We start from the raw sequence: 27,132 nt of genomic DNA on the forward strand, positions 1-27,132 counted from the left end.
ATTATACTTCATTAACTCTTAAATGGTTGCAGCTAGGAGTATATTATTATGCACTTAATTTCATAATCATTTGTCCTTAGATTGTAAATTCATTGAGGATAGGAATTTTTGTCTTTTTTGATTACTACTTTCTTCCCAGTGCTGATAACTCTGTTATGACTCATAGTAGGTGCTCAATAAATGTTTAAATTACATTGTTTACTGTTATGGAAAAATGAGACTTACCTCCTTGGTGAGATTTATAAGCTCCTGATTAATAGGGACCATCTCTCATACTAATTCTGTGTCACCCAGGAAACTGAACTTAATACTGAGCTTAAATACTGGGTGGTTCAATTTACTAAACCTGTGGGCATCTGCTATGTGGAAGGCACTGTGTATGCTAGGTAATATACACAGATGATTAGCACTCCTGCTTTCGTTGCATTTTTGTCTGATGGGATGGAATTTAGTCAATACACAAATAGCAAAAATATATTATCAATAGTTAAGAGTGAGCTCTGGAGGCAGACCTAGATTCAGTTCCTATGTCTGCAACTGTCTCTTTGAGCAAGTTGCTTAATATCTCTTCATTCTTTAAATTTCTGCCACCTCAAAGGGTTGTTAGTACCTTTTAAAAGAAATGTTAGCTTTTTGCATAAAATTAAGTTCTTATTATTATACCATAATGTCACATGCTAGAGACATTATGCTAAGGCCAGATTTAGAGGTTGAAAAGATTACCTCTGGTTTGAGGTGGGAGAAGTGGCAAAGCTTCATAGGGAAGATGGCATTTAAATGGATCTAGATGGATTGATAAAATTTATACAGTGGCAGGGATGGGGGGTAAGATTTCCTAGAGGGGGAAGGATGAGCTATGAACAAAGGAAGTTGAGAGAATGCAGGATGTGTACTGAAAAGCAGAAATGTCCCTCAGTAAACTCATATTTCCACCACACCTTACACCGCCTTCTCTGGGCAATTACCTAATTTGGTGAAAGATGCTGTCTGTTGTTATTCAACCATGCTATCTTCCCGTCCATCTCCCCCACCTAGGGAGACAGTTGTGTTTCAAACCTAAACTTTCTTGGGTAGAACATTTCATAACTCTGAATTTAACTACTCTTGTGTTCTGAACATCATCCATCCCCCCCTCCCCCCAACACACACACACACACACACACACACACAGTAGAGTGTGGGGAAGTACATTTTAATCAGTTTGGCTTGTTCAACCCTTGAGTATTGTCCTCAATACCTAGTAAAAGTTCAGTTTATTTCAGGGATAGGGTGGGGTGGTAAATGAATGATCCTAATTGAAGCCAGTTTCAACTAAATTTTAAAAATTTGAATATGAACATTTGAAATGGATGTTGTCTGAGATCTTTGTGAATCCCCGTATTTGTGAATACCCTTGTAGCATGTAATTTTCTCATTCAGAAAATTGAGGGTATTGAGGATTTAATGAAATTAAATTTCCATATTTATTACATTTTAAGATCTACTTAAGAAACCTTTTTCAGTGTTTCCAGAAGTGTGGTTAGAATTCAAAGGAAATGCACAATATAACCCTAAAACAAGTTTTAGTATTAAAAATAATAATTGCATACCAAAAAGTCACCCAGCTATTTATTACACTTTGGTCTTTAAACATCACTGATTCTTTTTCTCCAATCATTGAATGATAGCAGTTGTGGGATAAGTACTGTAGTTCCCTCACACGTAGCGCAAAATGACTCTGAGGAATGTTCTTCACTGTCTCCTAGAAATCCCCAGCAGTATTAAGTCCCAGTTGCCCACAGCTGCATAGTCAGCCATACTGCACCCTTTATTCGCTTCCTTCCCTTCCCTGCCTCACTTCTCTACTCCCTTACTGGTGTTTCCTAGGGTAACTTCCCAAATAAACCACGTATACTAAAACCTTTTGTCTCAGGGTGTACTTCTGGGGAAATACAACCTAAAATAATACAGTAAGAAACATTTTAGTAGGAGTTTGAAATTTTTTAAGTTTTAGAACATAAGTTTGGAGAACACGTAGTAGGTACTCAACTGTTTGCCCTTTTTGAAAAAAGGGAGTAGTAGCTAGCTAGTTTCCCATATGGGGGCTGGAGGTCAGATTGAGTCTGGATAGGCATCTCTGTTTTGTACTGCAAAAGGAATCACTGATGTTTATAGCCCAAAATGTAAACGGCTAGGTGTCATTTTAGCATGTGGGGTTTTTTTTAATACTAAAATTTGTTCTACGTTTATATTGTGCATTTACTTTGAATTCTAACTACCTTCCTGGCAACACTGAACATAAAATTAAATCCAGTTCAAGAAACAGAAAGAACTAGAGGAAGAATACAGAGATAAAAGCAAGAGAGAATAGGATAGCATAGTCTAGGCATTTTCTTATTCCTGAAAAATAGGTTTTTCTCTTAGATTACCCATAGAATTCTGCTGACAGATTTTTTTAAATTGAAGTATAGTTTATTCATTCATTCATTCATTCATGGCTGAGTTGGGTGTTTGTTGCTGTGTGTGGGCTTCCTCTAGTTGCAGCGAGCCGGGGCTACTCTTCGTTGCAGTGTGCGAGCTTCTCATTGCGGTGGCTTCTCTTGTTGCGGAGCACGGGCTCTAGGCACATGGGCTTCAGTAGTTGTGGCTCGTGGGCTCTAGAACGCAGGCTGAGTAATTGTGGTGCACGGGCTTAGTTGCTCCACGGCATGTGGGATCTTCCCAGACCAGGGCTCGAATCCGTGTCCCCTGCATTGGCAGGCAGATTCTCAACCACTGCACCACCAGGGAAGCCCTGTGTCATATTTTAGATTCCACATATAAGTGATGTTATATGGTATTTGTCTTTCTCTTTCTGACTGACTTCACTTAGTATGATGATCTCTAGTTGCATCCATGTTGCTGCAAATGACATTATTTTTATGGCTGAGTAGTATTCCATTGTATATATGTACCACATCTTCTTTATCCATTCATCTGTCGATGGACATTTAGGTTGTTTCCATGTCTTGACTATTGTGAATAGTGGTGCTATGAACATAGGGGTGCCTGTATTTTTTTGAATTATAGTTTTGTCTGGGTAAATGCCCAGGAGTGGCATTGCTGGATCATATGGTAATTCTATTTCTAGTTTTCTGAGGAGCCTCCATACTGTTTTTCATAGTGACTGCACCAAGTTAACATTCCCACCAACAGTGTAGGAGGGTTCCCTTCTCTCCACACCCTCTCCAGCATGTGTTATCTGTAGACTTTTTAATGATGGCCATTCTGACTGGCGTGAGGTGATACCTAATTGTAGTTTTGATTTGCATTTCTCTAATAATTAGCAGTGTTGAGCATCTTTTCATATGCCTATTGGCCATCTGTATGTGCTGACAGATTTTTTATTTCAGGGCAGGTTTGATTAAAAAGAAACCACAGAATCTGTCCAAGTTGATTGGATTCTGTGCCATCTGTTGACTCATCAGTTATTTTGGTGTTTTAAAAATACATTGTAACTATATTGTAATACAGGATAGATTTTTAATAACATAAAACATCCTGGATACCATATTTTATAGTATTAGTAACATATGTATTAGACATAAATGCTTTTCCTAAAAGTCTCTTTTTCCCTTTCTTTCCAGAATGCTGCCTTTTTATATGGTCTTGGTTTGGTCTACTTCCATTACAATGCATTTCAGTGGTAAGTTGACATAAAACTAATAACTCCAGTTGTTTCCAGTAAATGGCTTATTTTGTTTGTATTTTTCTGTGTGTGTGTGTGTAATAAATACAAAATATTTTAATATCACTAAGCCTACATTTTCCAATAATCTCCTGAAATTATTAGTTTGTTCCTTCAGGGATATTGACCCACCTTAGATTATTAGAAATATATGTGTTCCTAAAAGAATCTGGTATAAGATTCTGATTAAAGAAGACTTAGATTAGAAAGCTTTTAGAATTTCTCAGTCACTTATTATGGACTGGTGGTCCCCAGGTTATTTGAACTGGGGAATGACTCTATATTCTCAAGTTGGTAAATGGTCTGTGATGAGCAGTATTTCCTTTTCAGACTTTTAGACATATTGACTGCTCCTTCCCTTCCTCCTTCACCAAAAGACACACACACACACACACACACACACACACACGAGTGTGTTAGTTCTTTTCCAATTTCTAGTAACCAGGCACTAGATTATAAACTCTCAATTCTCTCTTCTATAAAATAGGAGTAATGGTACCACCTTCAGAGTCAGACATTAAATATGATAGAAATATATATAAGATTTTATAAACGGTAAAGTATAGGTCCCTGTTACTGTGGCCTTTGCCCCCTTGTTGTCTTTCTGTTTACCAGACAAGACAGTAACATTCTCTAGTGGAAAGAACGTAGTTGAAAGATTGGTATTCTGGTCTCAGCACTGCCACTTAGTTTGATGTGTTTCCTCGTGTGTGGTGTGTGTGTGTGTGTGTGTGTGTGTGTGTTTGTTTTAGGTACATTACAGTTACTTGCCTTTTCTACTCTACAGAGTTTTGATGATCAAATGAGATAATGTACATTTTGCAAACTGTAAAGCCCTATGTAGACATTTTTTTTGAAATATATTCGACTTTGTCAGAGTGCCTTCTGTTCTTCATAATTTTAAGCTGAGTGAGTGCTGAGAAAGTCCAAAGGTTATAACCCTGTCATATACCTGTTGGGCATCCTGGATATTTATTACAGAGCTTTTAAATATGCATTGGCAATGATTTGATTTGGTTTCTCTAAAGATGAAACTTAAGACATGAATGACTTTTCCCAGATGCCTTTTCTTTCCTGTTTGCTTTTGGTCCTGTTGGGTTTTGATCATCTATGGAAGCACTGCATTGTTAGAGAACACCTGTGTGGATAGAGTATTATAATCATTCAAATCACTCATTTTCTTTGTAAAGCTATAATTGATCTTTATAAAGAAGCTTTGTAATATTTTTCTTTTAAATTATCCATTGTTGTAGAGCAAGCCTAAATTTAAGCCTCCTAACTTTATATCCAGTGTATCATATGTAAAATCAAGAGTAGATTAGGACTGTTTTAAAATCTCTTTACTTTCTTGAAGATGCTATTCATAGAATTCACAATTCTAAACTTTTAGAACCAGAATGGTCTTAAGAGATAACTTAGTTTTTTCTCCTTAATTTTATAGACGAAGAAAACAAGGTATGTGTATGAGTGTGTAACTCAGTATTATATAACTGTTTAATTGGTGGCAGAAGCAAACTTATGCTCAGGTTTCCCAGTCTAATTATTTTGTCTGTTGTAGTCTGTCCCCAAGTTTGAAGATTGATTGGTGGTTATTTTTTAATCAGTATTTGTAATTGTTCTCCTGGGCACATTGGTAAAATCTTTATGGCCAGCCAGAAATAATTTAGATGAAACTCAAGGCGAGGAACTCTGCAGTTTAGAAATGAACATGTATACCTCACACCAGTTAATTTTCACCTATCTGTGATAACTTGTGAACTCCCTGTAGATTGAAGATATAAGCATAAAATCAGTAGTGAGGTGAAGCCATCATCAGTTGAAAATTGGATTGCATTAAAAAGTATGTGACCATGTCAAGTTAGGGGGCTTGTAGTGTGGAAAATTGTATCTTTTGATTCCTTATCTACATATGATTTCTGTGTCCTTCAGTTGACTTAAGAAATGAAACTGAAATGATATAAGAATGATGCAGTGTCTGAATTAGTAAGTGCCTTCTGTTCTGTTGATCCTGTCCTGGTTACCACCATTTTCTCATGTCTTGAGTTTCAGCCCTAGCTGCTCCCTAAAGTGACATATCTCACACCCTCTCTTAATCCATCATGGATGTGTGTTTCCCGTCTTGCTGGTCAAATGTTCTTTCACAAACTCTGTGCCCCAATTTTTGCTTTCACTTATCTTGCTATTTCTTGAACAGCCACAAAATTAGAAAGCATGGAGTAGGTGCTTGGTGAGAGTTTTAGAGTATAGCCTTAACGGATAGGAACTTCCTTAGGTTAAAACTATACTTGTGTTTTATTTGGTTTTATTTATAGGTGGCTATTAATTTCTGGGAACAGACCCACCTCCACCCCCAACACACACTAAGTTCTTTGGGATTTGTTGAAAAAATATTTCCAGAGAAGAGTGGTATGCCTTTTTTGTATTGTTAGCTCAGAATGTTCTATCTCTTGTACATTTATAATTTTAGTAGAATTTAATATTTGTAAGTGGTGTCTGTTGTTATTTAATTAGATTAAGTATTCGAGAATAATGTGTGCAACCACCATGTGTGTTGGGGTTGGTGATGGCGACTTAATAAATTATTAAGAGCAATTTTATTAACTGTGGTTTTATCTGTTAACCTGTTTATCTTGTTTCTTGCCATATTATGCTCCCCCCCCACCTTTTTGGGGGGGTGAGTTGATTTTATTGTTAGCCTCTGGATGAGTTCAGTTATTTGGTCAGTTTTTCCAGTTTCAATTTCAGCCTCTTGGAGGAGCCCATGTCAGAAAGTAGTAGAGCAACTGTTACATCCTCACTGGATTTATCATAATTATTTAATTTTACTATTATCATACACAGTAATCTGTGACCAAACTTAAAATAAATATAAGGAGAAAGGAAGACATAGAAGCACATAGTAAAATGCATGCAGCAGAGAGCTAGAACCAGTATCTATAAAGCTGTTCCTTTCCATGTGCATGAGTGCATGCCCATGCCTTCACTTGTTCTTCTTCATGAGGGTGGCATATTGCTAAGGGTACCTTGAACTGAGCTTTTCCTTGCCTTTGTAGTAAGAAACCTATATCCTTGGGTGAAAGGAATTGAAATATATACAGTAATAAAGTATTATAACTTGTAGCCATATTTCTAAATATACCTCCCTGAAAATCCTTATCATTCCTCTCTCTCTAGCCTGTAACCTTTTGTATTCCCATTGATCAGTATCAGAATGGTCTTATAGTGGCAAACCTAAGAGCTACATAATTCTGTGCCAGAGGCATAGGATTTTGGAAATTAGCTTCCCAAATCTAATTGATAAGCCCTGGTAAGGAAATGTAGTGATTATTATTATGTTGACATCAGCAAGGAGTAGGGTAATGAGATGGAGGTGAGTTTAAAAAGACAGAAATGTTAACACATTACAAGTGAACTTTCTCCAGGACTCATTTCCCTAGCGTGTACCAATTACAAGTGTTCTTAGGGGTGTAGGAATCTCTGCTCTCCTTGTAAAATCACTGCTTTGGGTGTAAACATAAACTTAATGTAGTTTGAGATAACCGCCATTGATCCTGAGCCTTGTGTAGCATGGAGTCTCGCAAAAACTTAATATTTAATATATGTTTTTGAGCTATCATTTTGCAAACTAATGCTCTTAGATCAAGAGTTTATTTCTATTAAAATAAAACAGTTCATGTTAACATATGTTGAGTTTATTCTGTTCGCTGCTGTTTTGAAGAAAATAGCAGATAACTAAGGCGGTTTTGGTAAAGTTATGCTTACCAGTGACACAAAGATTGCCAGAGAGAATTTGGAAGGGTTTGGATTGATTAAGCTTCAGGGAAATTACGAATAAAAACATAAATTTTACAATAGGGGAGGGAAGAAAACATCCCACTGTCTGCAGTGATGAAATGAAGATGGCTGGAGAGGGCAAAAGAACCAGGAGGTAATATATTAGCAAACGTCAATGTGAATAGCCTAGCGTATGATACTTCTAACTTAGCCTCACATTTAAGGTCCTCTCTGTTTCAACCTCAGATGATCTTTCTAGACTTATTGTTCCCCTAGATATATTCTTTGTGTCAGTCACTACTGTATTAACATTTCCCTGAAAATGTCTTGAGCATTTTTTTACCTATGCAAGTTGGTTTGTGCCATTTACTCTCTTTGGTCTGCCTTCTCCTTCCATCTCCACTTTAAAACTCTTACCTTACCTGTCTCTTCGAGTTCTTAATCAAATCTTTTTGTCTCATTTAGAAGGAACCTCTAAATTTCCAAATATATATATATGTGTGTGTATAGAAGTGTGTATATCTGTTGTGTATATATGTTATTACTGATTTAGAGCTAGAATATGCTCCCTTTCATTAGTATGAAAATTTGTGGAATTAGTTCCTTTATCCCTTCAGATATCCCTGAGGGAAATCTCTGGACTCGGCTTTATTAGCTTCAGAGAACTTAAAGTTTTATTATGTCTCTTTTCAAATGTACTAAAACTGTGCTAGGATGTTTCGTTAATATCATTATTTTTCTATAGTTTGGTAAGGTGGTAAGGTTCTAAAGGAGGCTTTTTAAAAAATGGCTCTAGAAATCTTATTTAAAATGACCATTGTTTTAAAATATATTCAGTATGTGTGTGTTTTTTGCAGGGAGTGCTATTGAAGTTATCATTTCCTTTTAAAAATTGTTAACAATGGAAAACATTAATTGCAAAAAAGTTTAAACTGAAAATCTATAGAAATAATTTTGGTGATATAAAAACATTCTTTAGATTTTAAGAAAATGCATGGACACTCAAGCATAGCAATATGCACTTGTTTAAAATTTCAGTAGAGACTGTGCTTTAATATTTGAAAACTATAAACCTTTCCAAGCATTGTATCATTAAAAGTATTTTATCATTTTAGGTAGCCATTTTTCATGTTCTAAAATTGTCTGTCAGAATACTGACGTCAGCAGAATTTGTATGTGTTGGTGGTTTAGTCTAACTTCTGCTACACAGATCATGTTCTGGCTACATGTGGTTTGGTGAGATATGAATGCATTAAAATGATGACCAAAATTAGAATGTTGTCTGAATGGTACCTGTCTTCTCCACACACTATCCCCCTCCTAACACATAAACACATTCTTTTTTCCTTTTCTTTTCCCACCCCAAGGGGTGGATGCAACACATAGGAGAAAAAGATGGTAAGAGTTTAGAAAAGCAAGTGAAAATGAACTTGCATCTATTTTGTTAGCTGAGGAGAACTGATCAGTAAAGAGACTCTGGAGCGTCCCTTCCCACCCCCTCAACAAGAAGTCCAGTCAGTTAATTATAAAGAGTGATGACATCAGTAAACAGATATTAAACATTTTCCTATAATGTCTAGAGTATTTAAAAATAAAAGAGGAATGTAGACCTCAAGGAATAGACTACTTGGAAAAACTGGAGACAGCACACTGACAGGTAAAGAGTAAAATGATTTGATTATAGAGTGGACCTAACTGCTGGTTAACATTAAGCAAAAAATAATTGATGTTGAGTTTGGGTGGTGAGTCTTAAAGGTAATAGTGGATTTAGAGTGAAGCAGAAGAATGAAAATATTCCAGGTCAGGAGACTATCCTGAGGAGAAGCCGTGAAGCCAAGAGGACCAGTATTTGCATGAAGGAATTCCTAAGATATGCCAGCTCACAGCTGAGGAGGAACAATGTTAGGGCATGGCTGGCAATGGGTATAACTGCTCATAAACCTTAAATGCTACATGGAGATTTGACTTAAAAGAGTATCATGGTTAGAGTATCATGGTTAGTAGGCAGTCACAGGAGCCACATATTTTAGGAAGCATAGGCAAGCCAGAGGAGAGCAAGGGGAGTCTTTAAGGAGTCTGTTTCAGTTATCTGATAATGAGATATTGAAGATTGAGTCTGCAAGTATTGAATTTGAGGGAAACTTTGAAACAACCTGGAGAACTTGATGAATAGATATATATTGTCCTCCCTTGTCATGGGCACTTTTAGTAGTCCTTAAAGAGCAGGCACAGTGTAGCCCAGACTAGTGTATTGTAATATGTGTTTTTGCTGGTAAGTTAATAATTTTGTAAAAGAAATTTCCAGTGTGTTAACATGTGTAGAGAGCTTTGTAAAATAACCTGTGTTTCTTGTACTTGTGTGACATTGTGAACTAAGTGGATAAGAACTAAAGGCACCTATGGAGTAAAACACATCTATGAACAGTAGGTTGTGAAAAGACTGGAAATAGAAACTGAGACAGAGTAGGAAATATTTCTCCTGTGGGGTTGTTATTGATGATCTGTGTTTTCCTTCTTCCCTTTCGCATACATCCTTCCTTAGACTGTTTTTCTTCCTATCTTCTTTTTCTCCTTTATTCCATCTTTCCTTTGCTATCTTCCACCACTTCCATTCTTTTTCTTTAGTGTATTTGGCTCAGGCCTGCCTGTCCCCCCCCCCCCCCCCACCCCACCTTGGTTAGTTTTGTTTGTTTTGTTTTTTTAAATTTTTATTGGAGTATAGTTGATTTACAAGGTTGTGTTAGTTTCAGGTATACAGCAAACTGAATCAGTTATACATATACCTATATCCACTCTTCCTTGCCTGGGTTTTTAATTGGCATGTGTGGACATTGCTTAGTTCTGACCCATTCCATAGGAGTTCTCTGACCCATTTTGTAAGGTAAGGCTAATTAGGACTTTATGAAACATTATCCTCAATTTTTATTATTATAAAATGTAACATACTTAAAGAAGATTAAACATAAGTATACATCCTTACATGTTATTTATAAAATAAACATTCATAACTATCACTTGGGTCGAGAAATAAAAAATTGCTATCATCCCAGAAGCTTCCAAAAGCCCCTGCATACCGTTTCCCAGTCGCATCTTATCTTTTAATTGACATCATTTATTGCTGCAGTTGTTCTCTTCCTAACCTTTTTTATGCCCCTCCCCCAACATGTGTGTGTTGTACTCCCTCCCCCCACACACACATTCACACGCACCTGTGCACACAATCTGTTCTGTTAGAAGGTGGCACTCTAGACATGACCAAGAGAATATAGAGGCTGAAGCTGCACCTCCTCTTATTAGAAAGGTTTGAGAAAAGTACAGAGAACTTCTTAGCAGTATGCAGATGAGTATCTTCAAGTCTGATTGAGAGAAATAGGAAGCCACCTTTGAATGAGAAAGGTAATTTACACGAATTCTTTCTTATCAGGCCTTTGACTCCCCTCTGCTGTCTATACACACACTAAATAATAAAACACATACACAGCCCCACCCATTTGAAATGCCATCTTAACACATAGATGCCGAGTTCCTCTTCAGGAAGAAAGTATTTAACCAGATGTAAAGGTATCTGATGCTCCTCACAGTAATTATTACCTTTTAGAACCCTTAATTTTATAATAAATATATAACCACACAGTTTTTTTGGGGGGGAAATAGATAATATACAAGTCAAAATAAAGTTACTTAAAGACATAGGGCATGTTGTTTTGCTCTATTTTGTGGTATATATTTTGAACTTTTATAAAAAAGATTGACTTTTGTTTTGGAATTGTCTAAGATTCTAAGTAACCTCCTTTAAGATTAAATAGAAGTAGAGAATAGTTGATAAAAAGCTTTGTAAAGAATATATTAGCTGTACTTGGGATAAGCCTTAAATCATGTAGAGAGATTTAAAATGATGCCTAAAATACTGTTATATCTGATACTATAGTTTTCAAAATTCAAAGTAGATGTTTTTCTTTGTCATAATTTTAATTCATTTTTGAGTACATAGTACATTCATGTGATCAGGTTAAGTGATATAAAAATGTATTCAGTTTTTGAAACGTGTTCCTTCCTCATCCTTGTATATGTTCTACTGGTAATTAAGACTTTTTATGAAAGATAAAATGTGAATTTGGGGCAAAGATGGACTGATAGACATAAAGTGACATATAGTAGAATAGAGAGCCCAGAAATAGACCAAGACGTTTGATATGGACATTTGATTTAGGACAGTGTGGCACTGTAGAGCTGTGGTAAGGATGGTCTTTTCTACAGGTGATGTAGGGGGTACTGAATATCTGTATTGAAAAATATGACAACTGAACCCTACCTCACATCATATAAGAAATAAGGTGCAGATGGATTGTAAACCTAAATATGAAAGATAGAAATATAAAGTTTAAAAAAAAGACTTCATTTTATGGAGTAGACTAGAGACAGGATTAATCTCTCCTCCCTTAAAAACAAAACTATCTGCCCCAGCCCTCTCTCCCCTAGGAAATTCCAGAAACAGTGAAATCAATTATTTACACTGACAATTTTATTAAGCCATAAAATATTATTTGAAGGGACTTCCCTGGTGGCGCAATGGTTAAGAATCCGCCTGCCAATGCAGGGGACATGGGTTCGATCCCTGGTCCAGGAAGATCCCACATGCCGCGGTGCCACTAAGCCCATGCGCCACAACCACTGGGCCTGTGCTCTAGAGCCCGTGAGCCACAACTACTGAGCCCGTGTGCCACAACTACTGAAGCCCGTGCACCTAGAGCCCGTGCTCTGCAACAAGAGAAGCCACTGCAATGAGAAGCCCGCGCACCGCAACGAAGAGTAGCTCCCGCTCGCTGCAACTAGAGAAAGCCCGCGTGCAGCAACAAAGACCCAATGCAACCAGAAAAAAAAAAATTTGAATAATTGAGAGTAAATTCAACTGATCTTCCTTTTCTCCTTTTATATTACACATATTCAATTACATAAAAGACCCAGGCACCCCTTCCTAGTCTTTTTTTTTTTAAAGCTATTCATTCACATCTTTTTTATAAAACTGGCATTTCCTTTAAAACAATTGCATAAAAGAGAAGTTTTACTGTTCTACCAAGCAAAAATTCATGTAAGTGTTAAAAAGTAAAGATATCTTATGTCTGTGTTCTTTCAGGGCAATTAAAGCATTTCAGGAGGTGCTTTATGTTGATCCCAGCTTTTGTCGAGCCAAGGAAATTCATTTACGGCTTGGTCTTATGTTCAAAGTGAACACAGACTATGAGTCTAGTTTAAAGGTAGGTTGTTGGGTTTTTTCTGAGATACAATGTTTAATTTTTGTGGGGTCTTTTTGCGGGGGGGGTTGTTAAATATTAGAACATTGAGAAATGTTGGAATTTATATGGTACTTCAAAAGAAAATTTGAAAATTTAGATGAAAGAACTTTATCAGCTATGAACTGGAAGATATATAAGTTTGGGTTTCTAATTATATCATTAAACTTTTTTTTTGTTTTGAGTTTTAATTGTGGTCTGTTATCAGGAAAGGGTGAAGGTTTCAGTCTCAATTTGGACATCTGAATCACTCTGCTATTAGTGATTGGCAACCATAGAGGTCAGAAGCAGCTGCTTAATGATTCTGTATCTGTGACCCCATCATTGACCGTTTACTTGTATGGGTCTCACTAGAAATCTCTCCACCTCTACTAGCAAAGCACGTCTCATATCTTAAATTATAAAAAGATGTGTTCTTTGCTAGTCATTTGAACTGCTGGTTTGTGAGTATAAACATTGTTGGGCAAAATAACATTGTTGGTTAAATATTTTACTTTCTATAGAATTTAACATTTCTCAAGTTTTTCATTTAGTTTCTTGTGCTATCTATGCCATCACTTTAGGTCTTACTGGGCTTTTCATGAAGATAGTGCTTCCCTGCTCGACAAAAGTATTGCTTTTTAAAAGGATTAGAAGTTCTAGGAAAAGCTTAAATTTTTGTGAATTTATGACTATTTATAATGGTTGCCATGTTCTAAATATCTCCGTTGCAGATTATCTTCATTCTGAAGGGTCAGGAGGGAGATAAAGAATTACTTTACAATAGGTTGTAGTTTGAATTCACTAGTAAGGAACTACTGAAATTAAAAAAAAAAACAACCAAATAAAACTGTATTTAGGAGTGCCTAATTGTTCTAGAGTTTTAAAGTAGACAGTTTTGCAAATACTGTTTCTATCTTTCATGAGTTTATAAAGAACAATGCTGATGGTACGAAAGAGAGAGGTATACAGTCCAAAACACTAAAATAAGTAGATTGTGAAAGTATTCAGATCACACAGTTCTCAAAGGTAAGTGGAATTTGAGAAGTAGGCCCTAGGGCAAATGTAAGTAACGTGGAGACTAAGGGATGCCTAGAAGTTATCAATTTTCCTCAAGTTTAGAGCAGCATGTCTCAAACTATACTTTCGCATGTGAGTGGACTTGAAATGGAAAATAAGTTCAGATATGCCACCTTGCATATTTTGACCTCCTCTTGGACATTCACAGTGTATACTAGCAAACCAGACTCTTAAAATGCTTATAATACAAAGTCAGCTTATTTGAGCTTTTTATATAGAACTGTCACAATATGGTTATTGTGTGTTGCAGAAGTGTAAGTGTTGCTCAGGAAATATATTTGAGTGGAAAAAAGTAATGAGATTTGTCCCAAATTATGGAATGTGGCTATCTCTGAATATCAGTGCAGTGGTACCTTAAACAATTCTATGGATGCAAAACTCTTTCCATGAAGGTGGCAATATTTAAAATCCCCTTTAATCAGGGGAAACAGTGTTGGGCAGTGTTCCATGGCTAATTCAAAGTGTTCTTGCTTACTCCTGTTCAACAGAATCCTTCCTGTATACAACTTTTAATTTGTTCAGGCGTAAAGGCTAACAAACTTTCAAGTCATAGTGATTTTAGCAAGATTGCCTTAAGTAAGTGCAGTCTTCTGGTTTTGGGCCTTTCTTCCATTTATTTAAAATACTTGATACCATTCTGATGTTTGTTTCATTTCCATGAACATAGAAAAGAATTTCAGGAGTCCTTGATATTTCTCTTCCCCATAATGAGAAGGTTTCATTTGATTTTTCTCTCATCTTGACATTGGCTTTTTAAGGCTTCTCTCTCCAGTATTCCTTGTCTGTTTTCAGGAGAATTTTAAGCATGAACATTTGTAGTTGAAGAGGCGGTATTTCAGTATATTACTGTAAGTGCTTAGCATTTAGTGTACGTGAAGATAGGAATCAGAAGGAATGATATGCCCCATTCTCCTTAGGTGGCCTTCAGTTTTCCTACAGTGGACTGACTGGCTAGTACTTTACCTTTATGGATAGATGTGGAGCCTCTGGTGACTTTTCCACTACATGAAGTTGTTTCCTAGCACAGTGTGTTGGTATAGATGCTTTGGGCTGCAACCTCAGAAAACTCCAACTGAAGCTGGTTAAAATGACAAAAAAAAGTAGCTCATATAATGTAAAGTCCAGCCTTCAGGATTGGTTGATTCAGCTGATCCAGTGTTTCACTAAGGGTTCATTTTCTTCTCTGTTCTGTGTTGGCTTATTCTTAAGGCTGGTTGCCAGGTACACAGTGAGATGATTTCTTTTTCAATGTCTCATAAAGAAAAGCACCTACACCACTACTCTACATTATAGAGTTACTCTATAATGTAGAGTAGTGGTGTAGGTGCTTAGTGTAGTGCTGGCATATAGTAAGTGCTCAGTAAATACCTGATTTATCATGTTATAGAGGAGAAAGATCCTGACTTCCTGTTGATCTTTTCAGGAATACTTCACTTTGCATCTCATTGGCCAGAATTAGACCACGTGGCTATTCTCAGTGATTCCTTATCAAAGGTGTGGTTATTCTTAGACCAGTTATGTCCAGTTTTTGAGCAGAGCTTGATTTCCTAAATATGCTGTTCCTATCTAATAGAGAGTGAGGGGTGGGTAAAAAGATTATTTTGGTATGGGAGTGGTGCATAGAATCTGTCCATTACAGATCTGGTCTTCTCTGCCTCATTTCCTTTCCCTCTGGGATGGAGAGATACAACATATACAGTATGTTTTAGATGGTAAAATATTTAAATAAAATACAGTTTATTTTCATAATAGATTCCTTCTTTTCACCCACACATGAAATGCATTCCAGGGCCTCCTGTTTTATTTCTATCTCTGGTAATAACTTTTCTCCCAAAATGTATTTCTGAAACAGATTCATTCTGTTTTGGTACTGTGTAAACAGCTCTCAGAGCAGGCAAATTGGGTTTTAAAATTTGACCCTGCCAGTAAACTAATTGTGTGACTTTGGGCAAGATGCCTGACTTTTCTGATCCTCTTTGTGTCTGTAGAACTGGAATAACTGTACCTACTCCACAAGATTGTTATAAAGATTAAATAATATATATATCGAAGTATCTGACAAATAAGTTTTTTCAGCCCTTCTTTTTTAGTTCTCAGTTTATCTACCATATCTAAAACCCCTCTAATTTGGGGCCAGTATAGATATTGTTTGTGTGAAATCCATTTTCCCATCCTAGAATTGAATACTTGTATTTTTGTCACCCTGCCCATCCTCAGAAATGTGAAGTTAATGCCCAGTTTACTTTTCAATCAGATGGTGTTATTTTTCCATTAAATTGGCCAATAAAGATTTCATGTGTTTAGTTGAGTGGTGGAGGTACCAATTCTTAATTTATTAACTAGTTTAGTACTATCTGAACCAGAGTCCATTTCAGGGTGACATTTCTACATGATATTTTGTTCTTTTTCTTTCCCGCTTCAGATAATATCCCCCCGGGTGGGATTGGTTGCCTGTTTACCTCCATATAATTCAGAATTTTATTTTATTACTTTTTAATGATATTAATGATAATTGCTTACATTTGTTGTGTATTTGAGGCAGTGTGCTATCATTACTTCAGTAAAAGCACACCAGTTTTGACAAGCAGTTTTATATAATGCCTCTAAGTTTTACACCCTGGCAGACTATTAAAATTATTTCCCTCATATGAAGCTAATACATGCAAAATAAGATGTGATAACACCCATATCTTCAGTTAATACCAATGCATCTATTTAATGAAGATTATTAAAAAATCTTCCTAATATTTACATATTTAAGTTTCCCTAAAATATGTCAGCATTAGAACTTTCTTGGATTTTTAAAGGTAAAGAGGGTGGCTTTTTTATGGGAACTTGTGGATAGTTGGCTGGGATACCAGTGTAAGTCCCCTTATAATTTGATATTTGAAGATGATAAGTGCTGATTGAAGGGATTAATATGAAAGGGTTAGGAAGATGAGAATTATTAATACAAGAGATGATTCTAAGGAAATGGGTTAAACTCAAATGAGACTTGTGTGTTAGCTTGGCATTTTACCAGGTGCTTAGTGTTTCTTGAATGGATAGATTAATGAAATGGAAGAGGCTATAAAATTACAAAATGCCTCATAGGATTGGCTGGAAACGTTGGGGAGAAAAAAAAGAGGCTGATTTTATTTGTCATCTCTTAACAGAATTTTTTTCTACACAAACTGACAGTGCAGTTTTCTCTAGATGCCCCCTGTTCACCAGTTCATTCAGCTACCTGTCATGAAACTTCTGAGTGAAATAGCATTTCCACTTTTTTTTTTTACACTTTTCTCCAGAAAACTACATTTCCAGGTATCTGATTTAATCTCATATCCTTTATATAGACTCAGGAATTTTATTGTCATATTTTTTTATGCCAAGATGTTAAGGCAGAAAGAATAAGTAAAGGCATGATGATATGTACTTCCTTTTAGAAACCACTTTTGGAATCTGTGAAATGCCTCGTCTTTTATTATTTTATTCATTAATGTGGAATGTATAAATCATTTGTTTCATTTAATTAAGATACTATGAACTCCATGTATTATAAAAATACTTGCTAAGGATTTGAATACTAGCTATTAAATTAATTTTAACCAGGCCTTAAGTTTCTAAGAGATCTGTAATATTTTTTGTTGTTGTTGAAGCTTTAACAGCATATTTTTATTAGTTCAGTTGTCTAAAGATAATAAAAGTTGCTATTATTTCTCCAAACCCACTCCTGCGCTGTTTCCTTCATGATGTTTAATAGCTTAACTCTGCCAGCTGGCTTTTTGAAAATTCGAGGCTTTTAAAAATTTTAAATTTTTTATTGAGGTGTAATTGACATACAACTTTGAGTAAGTTTAATGTGTATAATGTGTTGATTTGATACATTTATATATTGCAAAATGAACATTACCATAGCATTAGCTAACACCTCTACCATGTCACATTATTATCTTTTTTTTTTTGGTGAGAACAATTAAGATCTGTCTCTTAGCAACTTTGAAGTTTATAGTACAGTATTGTTGACTGTAATCTCTATGCTGTGCATTAGATCTCGTTATCTACTACTTTCACGTTTGTACCTTAAAACATCACCACCCCAGTTGCCGCTTTGGCAATGGAACTTGGTTTCGCCTGAGTGTAATGCCCCTGTTCCTTTTGGCAGAGGATGGTCACTGCTGTTTATTTTGTCTTCTGTCCATTTTTCTTCATTTGTGGACAGAAATCTTTTCCCTGATGTTTTCTTTTTCTGCTGTTCATCAACTTATACTTTACCTTTTAATCTTTTCTAGATATTATCTGGTATGAGGTGATCTGCTAATTGGTTTATCTAACCACTTAATAATGCTTTCTCCACTTCACTCTGCCTGCCCAGTTTTGTTTTTCCATTTGTTATTTATTTCTGCCCTGAGTTCTATTACATACCTTCAAGTGTGAAGTACTGTAAATAGCTGAAGTACTTCAGTTCCTCAAATACATGTTTGAAAAGGACATGACTGCTCATAGATGTGCAGTAACCATCCTCTCTGATGCTGAGGGGTTGCGATGAGTCCAGGTTTCTCGTGTCAGGTTTCTCTCCTCAAATACATTTTAACTACAAGAAGTTGTTTCTAATCAAAAAGCATTTTTTGGTGTTTACTGATAACTACTTAAATTTGTGGTTGTAAATATTTGATCTTCAAATGCAGCTTTATGAAGCATTCAGTGTATCCAATGTCACATTTTTTTTAAAGGTTACGTTCCAAAGTAGCATTTTACAATGCAAATTGTTACATTATCCCCTTTATAAAATATGTTATGTTCGCTTTGTATTTGTTAATTGTGTACATATTAGTCTTATTCTGATAATTAGATTTAAAGAACTTGAAAATTAAGTCAGTACATATTCTGATCATTTGTGTACACAGATTAGACATATACTAGAACCAGTGTTTTAGAATTTCTAATCGGTTGCATACCTGTACTTTTATAAAATGTGGTAGAAAGGAGGAATTGGGAGACTAGGTAGGACCCAGTTACAGGAAGAAAGGTGAGCCAGATCTGTAGAATAAATGGGTTCTCATAGGATGGCTGGCTGCATGGATGGATGGATAAAAGGTAACACATCCTAGAGATCTTAAGGAGTTTTAATAAAGGAGTTAATTTATTAACAGATTCAATGTGGGTAGAGATTCCCCATTTATTGGCTTGAATCACTTTTCTGTTAACTAAAGTAGGGGATAAAGAAAAGTAGCAGCAGGTTTTGGGATTGGGACGTGAAAAGCCTCCGAATGGAGATGGGTCATTTGGGAGTTTATCGAGTTGGAGGTACCTGAGGGATATCAGATGTTGGTATAGACAGATATAAGTCTGGAGCTGAAAAGAAGGGCTAGAAATAAGATTTTGAACATCTTCAGTATAGAATATCTTTTGTCTTACTTTTTTGTTAAAGAAAGTCTTGGAAGAGACCAGATTGGTAAACTTGAAAAGAAGGAGCCTCTTCTGAGTCATGATTGCCAGGATCCATTAACTATTAGTCATTGGTGCAGTAGAGTCCTTCCTTGAAACTCTTGTAATAATCTTGTATTACAAAGAGAATGGAAGAACTGAGTTTGAGGGCTTTGAGAGAATCTCCATCAGATCAGCTTGGCCAGGCATCATGGCTCATAAACGTTACCAGAACTTACCAGTTTTAGTTCTGTATCTTATTTTCAGAGACTAAATCCCTAAAGTAAGTACCATCACATCCTAAGGCATTTCCCTAGTTTCATTCATTTATCATAGACTGTTAGTTTTAGGAATGAAGTTTGTTGGTTTTAAATCATACTTTCAAAATTGTGGCAATCTGTAAAAATGAAAAAGAAAAAATAATTTGCCTTTGACCTGCAAGAGTGCCTGACACCTTCCCTTCTCCCACTTAAACGGTCCATAAAACCCTGTTTCATAAGGGCTGTGTACACATAAGTCGTTTCCTCAGCCTGAAGGACCTCTTTTCTTCCCTCAGCTATATCTTTTGGACTCTGCTATGGAACTGTCTTTTAAACTTCTATTAGGACATTAATTTCAGTGAGCCTTTTATTCAATTGCGTAGATGCATAGCCATAACAGAGTGCCTGGCGTAGAGTAAAAACCGGTTGCCAACATTTTATTCCTAAAAGCTGCGTCTGCTTTAATTGAATATAGACAGCAGTATTGACTACACATACCTTGTTTACATAGACTGAAGTAAGGCTTTTGGTGGTAAGCACACAATTTACAAGTTTTAAATATTGGCATTTAACCCTGGCTGTGCACTGGAATAATTTGTAGAAGCTTTAATCTGGTTCATAGGGTGTGATCCCCAACCCACTGAATCAGAAAATCCAAGATTGGATCTGGAATCCAAACATTGCTCCATATTAATAATTTATACATACAACCATAATTTGTCAGTTATGAAAAGTTATCTCATTGCTTGTCTTCAGAGTTGAGAATACAGTTGGAGGGTTCTACAGTTGAAAAGATTGTGAGATAATCACAGACTATATAACTAGAAGTAAAACTCTTTAAAGGGAAATAAAGTCTTGAAACTCAAGTTTTGTGTGTTAATTACATCAATATAGATTTCCCCCTCCAGACAGAAATCAAGTTCCTTAGTCTATAGAAAGCAAAATACTATAAAGTTATTTTGAAATATTGAACAAGTCAAAACCTTTTAAAGAGAAAGTGACTTTGGTGATAAAGATGTCAACAGAAATTGTAATGAATTGAACCTTGTACTAAATTGGACCAGAAGTGCTATTAAAAGGAAATCACTGTTAACATTAGGAAAAACAAAGTCTTAGGTAAATCTTCTTGCTTGGAAATTAATTTTCTATAGAATGCTTTCTGCCTTGAGGTTTGTATATAGTCTTTGAACTGCAGAAGCCTCTACTGCGTAGTAAGTATTTCACACAGCAGTAGTCAGTTTCAGTACTGCAATATTTCGGTGTGAGGTACAGTTATTTCCTAGCTCTTTCTGTTGGTTGCAACGATAGGTGCTACATATTTTACCATGGCATCTTCAAGGTTTGGGGCTGATTATCATAGTTGATAGTTACTTCTGCTGATTTATATGTTAAAGATACATCTATTTTGCATCCGGTTTGGATACTGAAATGAAACTGTGAAGTCATGCCATCCCCACCCTAGTCTCTCATTTCCCTTTAGTTTACTGAAAGGTGTATCAGTGGTTTTCTTTATGTGGGGTGGTTTTGTGTGGCTCTTCTTAGTTTCTTAAACTTAAGTAGTTATTCTGTAAGTTCCTTCATTCTCACATGCCTGTTTTTGAATATGTACTCTTTTGCTGAGTTAATTTTTAGACATCATTGTGGTTTGGAAATGTTTAATATTTCATGATATTTGGGGTTTGAAATGGTGCGTCAGTGACCTCATTGCTGATTTTAAGATTGATTGGTAATTATGTAAAACATGGTCCAGAAATACTTTGCCAGTTTTCGCTGCAGGACCTTGAATATTGATAGATGAAATGTAGGTTGGGCAATTCGAATTATGCATCTCTGCTCTTCCTGGGATTTCAGTGAAATAGCAAAACTAAAATACTGCCATCTTAAAGGGTGTTTCTTTGCAGGTCAGTTTGTATCCTTTGGCTCAGCTAGGAAAGGTCTGTCTTCTCTTATCTAAATATTAATTTATGCTGGCAGGATAGATTAGGCTTAGAAATGTAGTACGGTCTGAATGTGTGGCTGCTGTGCCTCTTTTTGTCTAGAGGAAAACAACTGGTTATAAAGCGTGCTTTGCTTTCATAGTACTCACTTTTTTTTTTTTTTTAAACTTTTTTTTATTTAGGTATGTATGTATGTATGGCTTTGTTGGGTCTTCGTTTCTGTGCGAGGGCTCTCTCCAGTTGTGGCAAGCGGGGGCCACTCCTCATCGCGGTGCGCGGGCCTCTCACCATCGCGGCCCCTCTCGTTGCCGAGCACAGGCTCCAGACACACAGGCTCAGTAGTTGTGGCTCACGGGCCTAGTTGCTCCGCGGCATGTGGGTTCCTCCCAGACCAGGGCTCGAACCCGCGTCCCCTGCATTGGCAGGCAGATTCTCAACCACTGCGCCACCAGGGAAGCCCAGTACTCACTTTTTAAAATAGTCTGTTTTCTATTGCTATGGTAGCACACTAAAAGGATGTTTGAGGACATAACAATCTGCTTTGTAGGCCAGGGGAAAATAAAAGCAGTTCTTGAAGTGTTCAGATGTTGGATTTTTTTTTTTTCATTCAGTCAATCACGGCAAATAATTTTTCACTCTTGGTTTGTTGATCATTGTGTCCCTAGTATCTGCATTGTCCTAAGGACATTATAGGGTCTTGAAGTATTTGTTGAATGGATTAAATATTTAACATTTAAGGGTCATAGTCATTTCGTTAGTAGCTTGCCCATTCAGAATATTACAACCCTTAAATATTAAGAGTACTGCAAATGTAGGCTAGCCTAATTATGCAAGCATATAACAGACATTCGTGAATGAATGTAATAACTACTGATTCATACCAAATTATGCCTTCTAATTTTTCTTTCATTGTAACACTGGGTAGCTGACATTAGTTTATTTTTGTTAATTGAGGGTTCTAGTTGACCAAGTGCAGTTTTGTTGATTCTATTCTGAAATACAGTACTAAAAGCTTGCTGATGATGATTTCTCTTGATAAGAAAGATTTGATAAAGAAAGTTCTTTTTGGGCTTATATCTAGAAGTTGTCATTGTACATATCAATTTTCACTTTATCCAGCAGTTAAAAAAATATAACTCTTTAGGCATTTGGATTGTGGATAGGAGTGGTAATTTTTAGAAAATGGTGTATACTTTGGCTTTTGATTACTTTTAATGGTAAAAATTTGTGGAGACTCAGAAAATTTGCATATACATTTCTGGAAATATTTTTTAGAAGAGTTCAAAGAGATTTACCTTTTTTAAAATTTTAAATATTTTATACCATTTCTAGTACTTGTATGCCTTCTCTTAGTTTATATAGCAGATTTAATGTTGATACACTAGATGCCAGATGGCATCCAGTGTTCTTGATTATGATTTGTATTCTTAAAGATACATGTTACACCTTGAGTTTGACATGTATTTTGGGGGGGGCAGGCTTATATGACATTATTACAAGTGGATGCTGTAAATTATTAGTGGTTTAATATTGCCTACACATATAATAGCATGTACATTCTAAAAGGATAATTGCATTTCATTTCTGTTGGTTGCAAGGATGGATGGGTGCTAGATATTTTACTATGGCATCTTCAGGTTTGGGGGTTGATGATCATAATTGATAGTTATTTCTGCTAATTTATGTCTTAATAGGTACATCTATTTTGCATCTGGTTTAGATACTAGAAATGAAACTATGAGGTCATGCCATCCCCACCCTACTCCCTCATCTCCCTTTAGTTTACTGAAATGTGTATCAGTGGTTTTCTTTATGTGCATTGGTTTTGTGTGGCTATTTGATGCATTCTTTGTGGTACTTCAAATACTTTTAAAAGACACTAAATACAGTAATTATTGAAGAATCAGTAAGGGCAGATAGTTTTATTTACCCTTTATGATAATTCCCATAGTCATTTTTTAAAAAAAAATTCACATCATTTTGAGATAGTGGTGTTTAATATATTAATACCAATGAACTTTTTACTTTCAGTTTTTAAAGTAATGATGTGTTCTATTTGAAGTGTTCTATACCTAATACTTCCTATTTACTAGAAGACTTAAAAACCTGATTCTTTTTCCATATAAGCAAAATTTTATGTAGGCTAACTTGATATCAAGTTAATTCTTACCCTAATTCTCCATTCTCAACTGTTTGAAGAAAATATTCAGCAACATGTTTGTTGCCAGCAATAAATGTTCAAGGTAATGTTAGTTGGTTGTCTAGTATGTTTTATTTGCATAGCATAGTTTCATTATTATATTAGACCTTATATACCTGAAAATTATTTTAAAATACATTTATATGATTGAATTTAGTGCATTAATTTTCTCACTCTCTTCTTGCAGCATTTTCAGTTAGCTTTGGTTGACTGTAATCCCTGCACTTTGTCCAATGCTGAAAGTAAGTATTATTAAGTACCATAGTTCTCTGCATGTGTTCAGATCACTTCATGGCAAATAATAGTAATAATAATAATAGTCATAAATCCTGTGTAGTTTTTTTCCCTAGAATTGTTGAATCTAACTGTATTTGTTGCCATGGCTACTTGTACAAATGGAACATGTGAGACCAGTTATTATGAGCAGCAGCCTGTGTCTAAAATAGATATGCCAGTGAACTGGGTTGTTGAATTAAATTATCTGTGCTAGTGAACAAGATTGATTATTTGTGTATTAATTACATTGTAGATGACTTGGGATTAAAAACAGGGTTTGCCAATCTTTTAGGAAAACTGAGTATACAAAGATTCATATGTGTTAGCTCACTGATTCGGGCTTTGTGGTATTAAAATTATTGGTAATTATGAAGATATACTTTGACTTTCTATTATAGTTTTAAGCATCATACATAAAGATTGAGGTGAGATTTTTCAGTTAATTAAAAAAGAATGTGTGAAGCATGTTCTGATACAGTGGTTTTCTTTAGACATTTATTTTCTGCTTCTATGTATGTTTCTTTCTAAAAGCAGGTTGGGTTGATTATGATGTGTTTATCAATAAGTATGTGTTGGCATATTTATTTAGTGTACTTTAAGGTAGCCAATAAACGTTTAAAGAATATGCATTGGATTCAAGCTGGATTTCTTTAAAACTTTCTTACTTGAACAATAAAATTTATAATTAGAGTGTATGAAAAATTGAGTCATTCATGAAAATTTCAGACCAGTCAAAAGATTCTAGGTTTTACAGAGTCAGTATTTTGCTGTAAGTGACTTCATTTTTTAACCATATAGAAAGGAGTTTAGTGAAGAGTAGTCTCAGTGGTAAAAATGCCCCCAAATGACTGAATCAGTGAAAAAAACGGTAGAAATTTGAATATAACTTGCATATAATATGAATTAAGACATAGTGTGGATTAAATCATTATCTAGACCAGACTAATTATCTCATAATTCTACTAAATGCAGTTTTCTGAGAAAACTTAAAAATTCTATTTTCTTTAAACGAAACTCAGGATTAGTACTGATCAGTGTATTTCCAGAACAAATGGTGGGAAGGTAACAAATGCAGCAATATTTTAGTTTCTAAGATGAGGATAGACAAAGGATTTAACTCATTGATATATTAATTTATAGTGTTAATTTTTTATACTTTTTCCTTAATTATATATCCAGGTTATATAAACCATCTAGAATATAAACCCTTAAAATCCTTTTAAAATTAATTTATGGGAATAAGAAAAAAATCTGATTTTCATTTAATTGATTGTAGCTAGTGCCTAAAAACTAACTTTCATACGTACTTGTCAGTTTGAATGATAACCTTTGAGTGACGTTACATAAATTTCAAACTAAATATTTTTGTAAATCCTCATTTTATTCTACTCTGTTGAAGTTAAATCTTACTTGTAGATCATTGCTCCTGAAGGAAAACACCTATGTAGAATGAGTACCACAGGGCAGATCTCGTTGAATTTGAAGAGGACCGTTTGAACAATCATGAATACATTTTCGAGCTTACCACGACTCTCTTTCTGTTGGTTGTTGAGAACGGAAATAAGAGGGAGGGTGACCAATGTCCTGTTTTGCACAGGGCTGAGGCGTTTCCCCAGACTCAGAACTTTGGGTGCTAAAAGGTTGGTCACTCTAATGGAAGGGCATGTGCTTTATTTAGAGACGTTAGGCCATTATAGTTCAGTTGATTTGGGTAGTTTATTTTTGACAATCAACATAGCTACTTGATAACCATGGTAATAATGGCTGATGTCTCACAGAGCACTAGCAAACACAGACTACTTAATTTGAGCTAGATATTATTACTGTTTAAACATCAGGCTCTTTATTATCTTTGTAAAACTTATTTCTCTTTGAATTTTTTATATCATTACCTATTTAGATATGCCACAGACGTTGACTGTTTTTTGAAATCTTCCATGTTACTTTGTCGTGCTACAAAGTTCAGAAGATTTTAGAAAGTAAAGTGAGCTTTAAAAAAAAGTCTGTATGAGATTTCTGTTTTATGGCACAATTCATTTATGCAATTAAAGAAAATAAGTAGATACACTTGCCGCTTCTAGAGCTATTTAAGAGGGGTTAATTACAGATTGTGTTTTGAAAGTAGAATCATGGTGATGTGAGACCTCTCATTATATGATTGCCCCTTGGGATAAAATTGTTCCTTCTAGATTTAGTTAATTCTGTTAATTCTAAAAATAATGTATTAATTTCTGAAAAAAGTTTAATTTCAGAACATTTTATGGCAATATTTGTTAAAAATTTCTACCTCTAATTGAGACTTGCCAAGTGGAGCTTTTTCTTAGTTGTATGGTTATGTTCCACTTTGAAGAGGACTTTTAAGAAATTAAATATAGATTGGTTTTCATACCACAAAAGATGATACTGGATTTAGTAACTCATGGGATAGGAAAGCCCTTGCTGAGCCTGGAGGGAGTTTGGGATGGTAATAGAATGCCACCGTGCTGCTGATCTTTTCTCCCATGTGACCTTTCCATGTCACCTTTGTTAGAGGAGTAGGAAGATTGAGGGGAGAAGGGCATAGATTTTCCATCTCTTCCTCATTCTCTTAACCTGTAACCCAGTCTCCCTCTAATGATGTAGTGAGGTGAGATGGACTGGAACTCTCAAGGAGAGCTGTGTTGGAAAAGGGGACTAGGAAATAAGAAAACCCCTCAAAAGATATAGGTAAAGGGGATATTTATATCTGTAGAACTTTTATTATTATTTTTATGTGCTTTTCACAAAATGTTGCTTTTCAGCTTTTAAAGGTGATGTTTTTATTTTGCCTCATTGCTGATTATTTAACATACGATATTTAATGATTATATATGGAGAGGGCAGTACTTTACTTTTGATCCAAAAATGTTTAATATTAAAGTTCATTATATATTTTGTTTTGGTCTTTATGCTTATTTACTTCAGCTATTCCCAGGTGCTGGTCTAGGAACAGGTATCAAAATCCCTTGCAGAACTAAATAAAAAGGCACCTTTCCAGGCCTTGCCTGGGATCACTGAATATAATCTCAGGGATCTCTATTTTTAGTAAGCCTCCCAGGTGACTCTTACAGTTATGGGAGTCAGTGAGAGAGTTAGTTTATGATGGTGATGAGAAATTGATGATAGCTGTGGACCTTGTTTTTAAAGATCCACATATATATTATGCATATAATTTTGAAAGGCTCCCAGACTCCTTGAAATTCAA

The 27,132-nt window shown here is 35.5% G+C and overlaps 1 protein-coding gene across 4 annotated transcripts in view; it reads left to right on the plus strand.

Annotated features, from left to right (window-relative positions):
• KDM6A (lysine demethylase 6A) overlaps positions 1-27,132 on the plus strand; it is a 207,496-nt gene that overhangs the window by 108,476 nt on the left and 71,888 nt on the right. For all 4 annotated transcript variants that reach the window (XM_036840297.1, XM_036840299.1, XM_036840298.1 and 1 more), the window contains exons 5-7: positions 3,606-3,664; positions 12,615-12,735; positions 23,821-23,875. In XM_036840297.1, the coding sequence (XP_036696192.1) occupies positions 3,606-3,664; positions 12,615-12,735; positions 23,821-23,875 (235 nt within the window). The remainder of the gene's footprint in view (positions 1-3,605; positions 3,665-12,614; positions 12,736-23,820; positions 23,876-27,132) is intronic.

The sequence above is a fragment of the Balaenoptera musculus genome, chromosome X (genome assembly GCF_009873245.2).
Source record: "Balaenoptera musculus isolate JJ_BM4_2016_0621 chromosome X, mBalMus1.pri.v3, whole genome shotgun sequence".
NCBI lineage: Eukaryota > Metazoa > Chordata > Mammalia > Artiodactyla > Balaenopteridae > Balaenoptera > Balaenoptera musculus.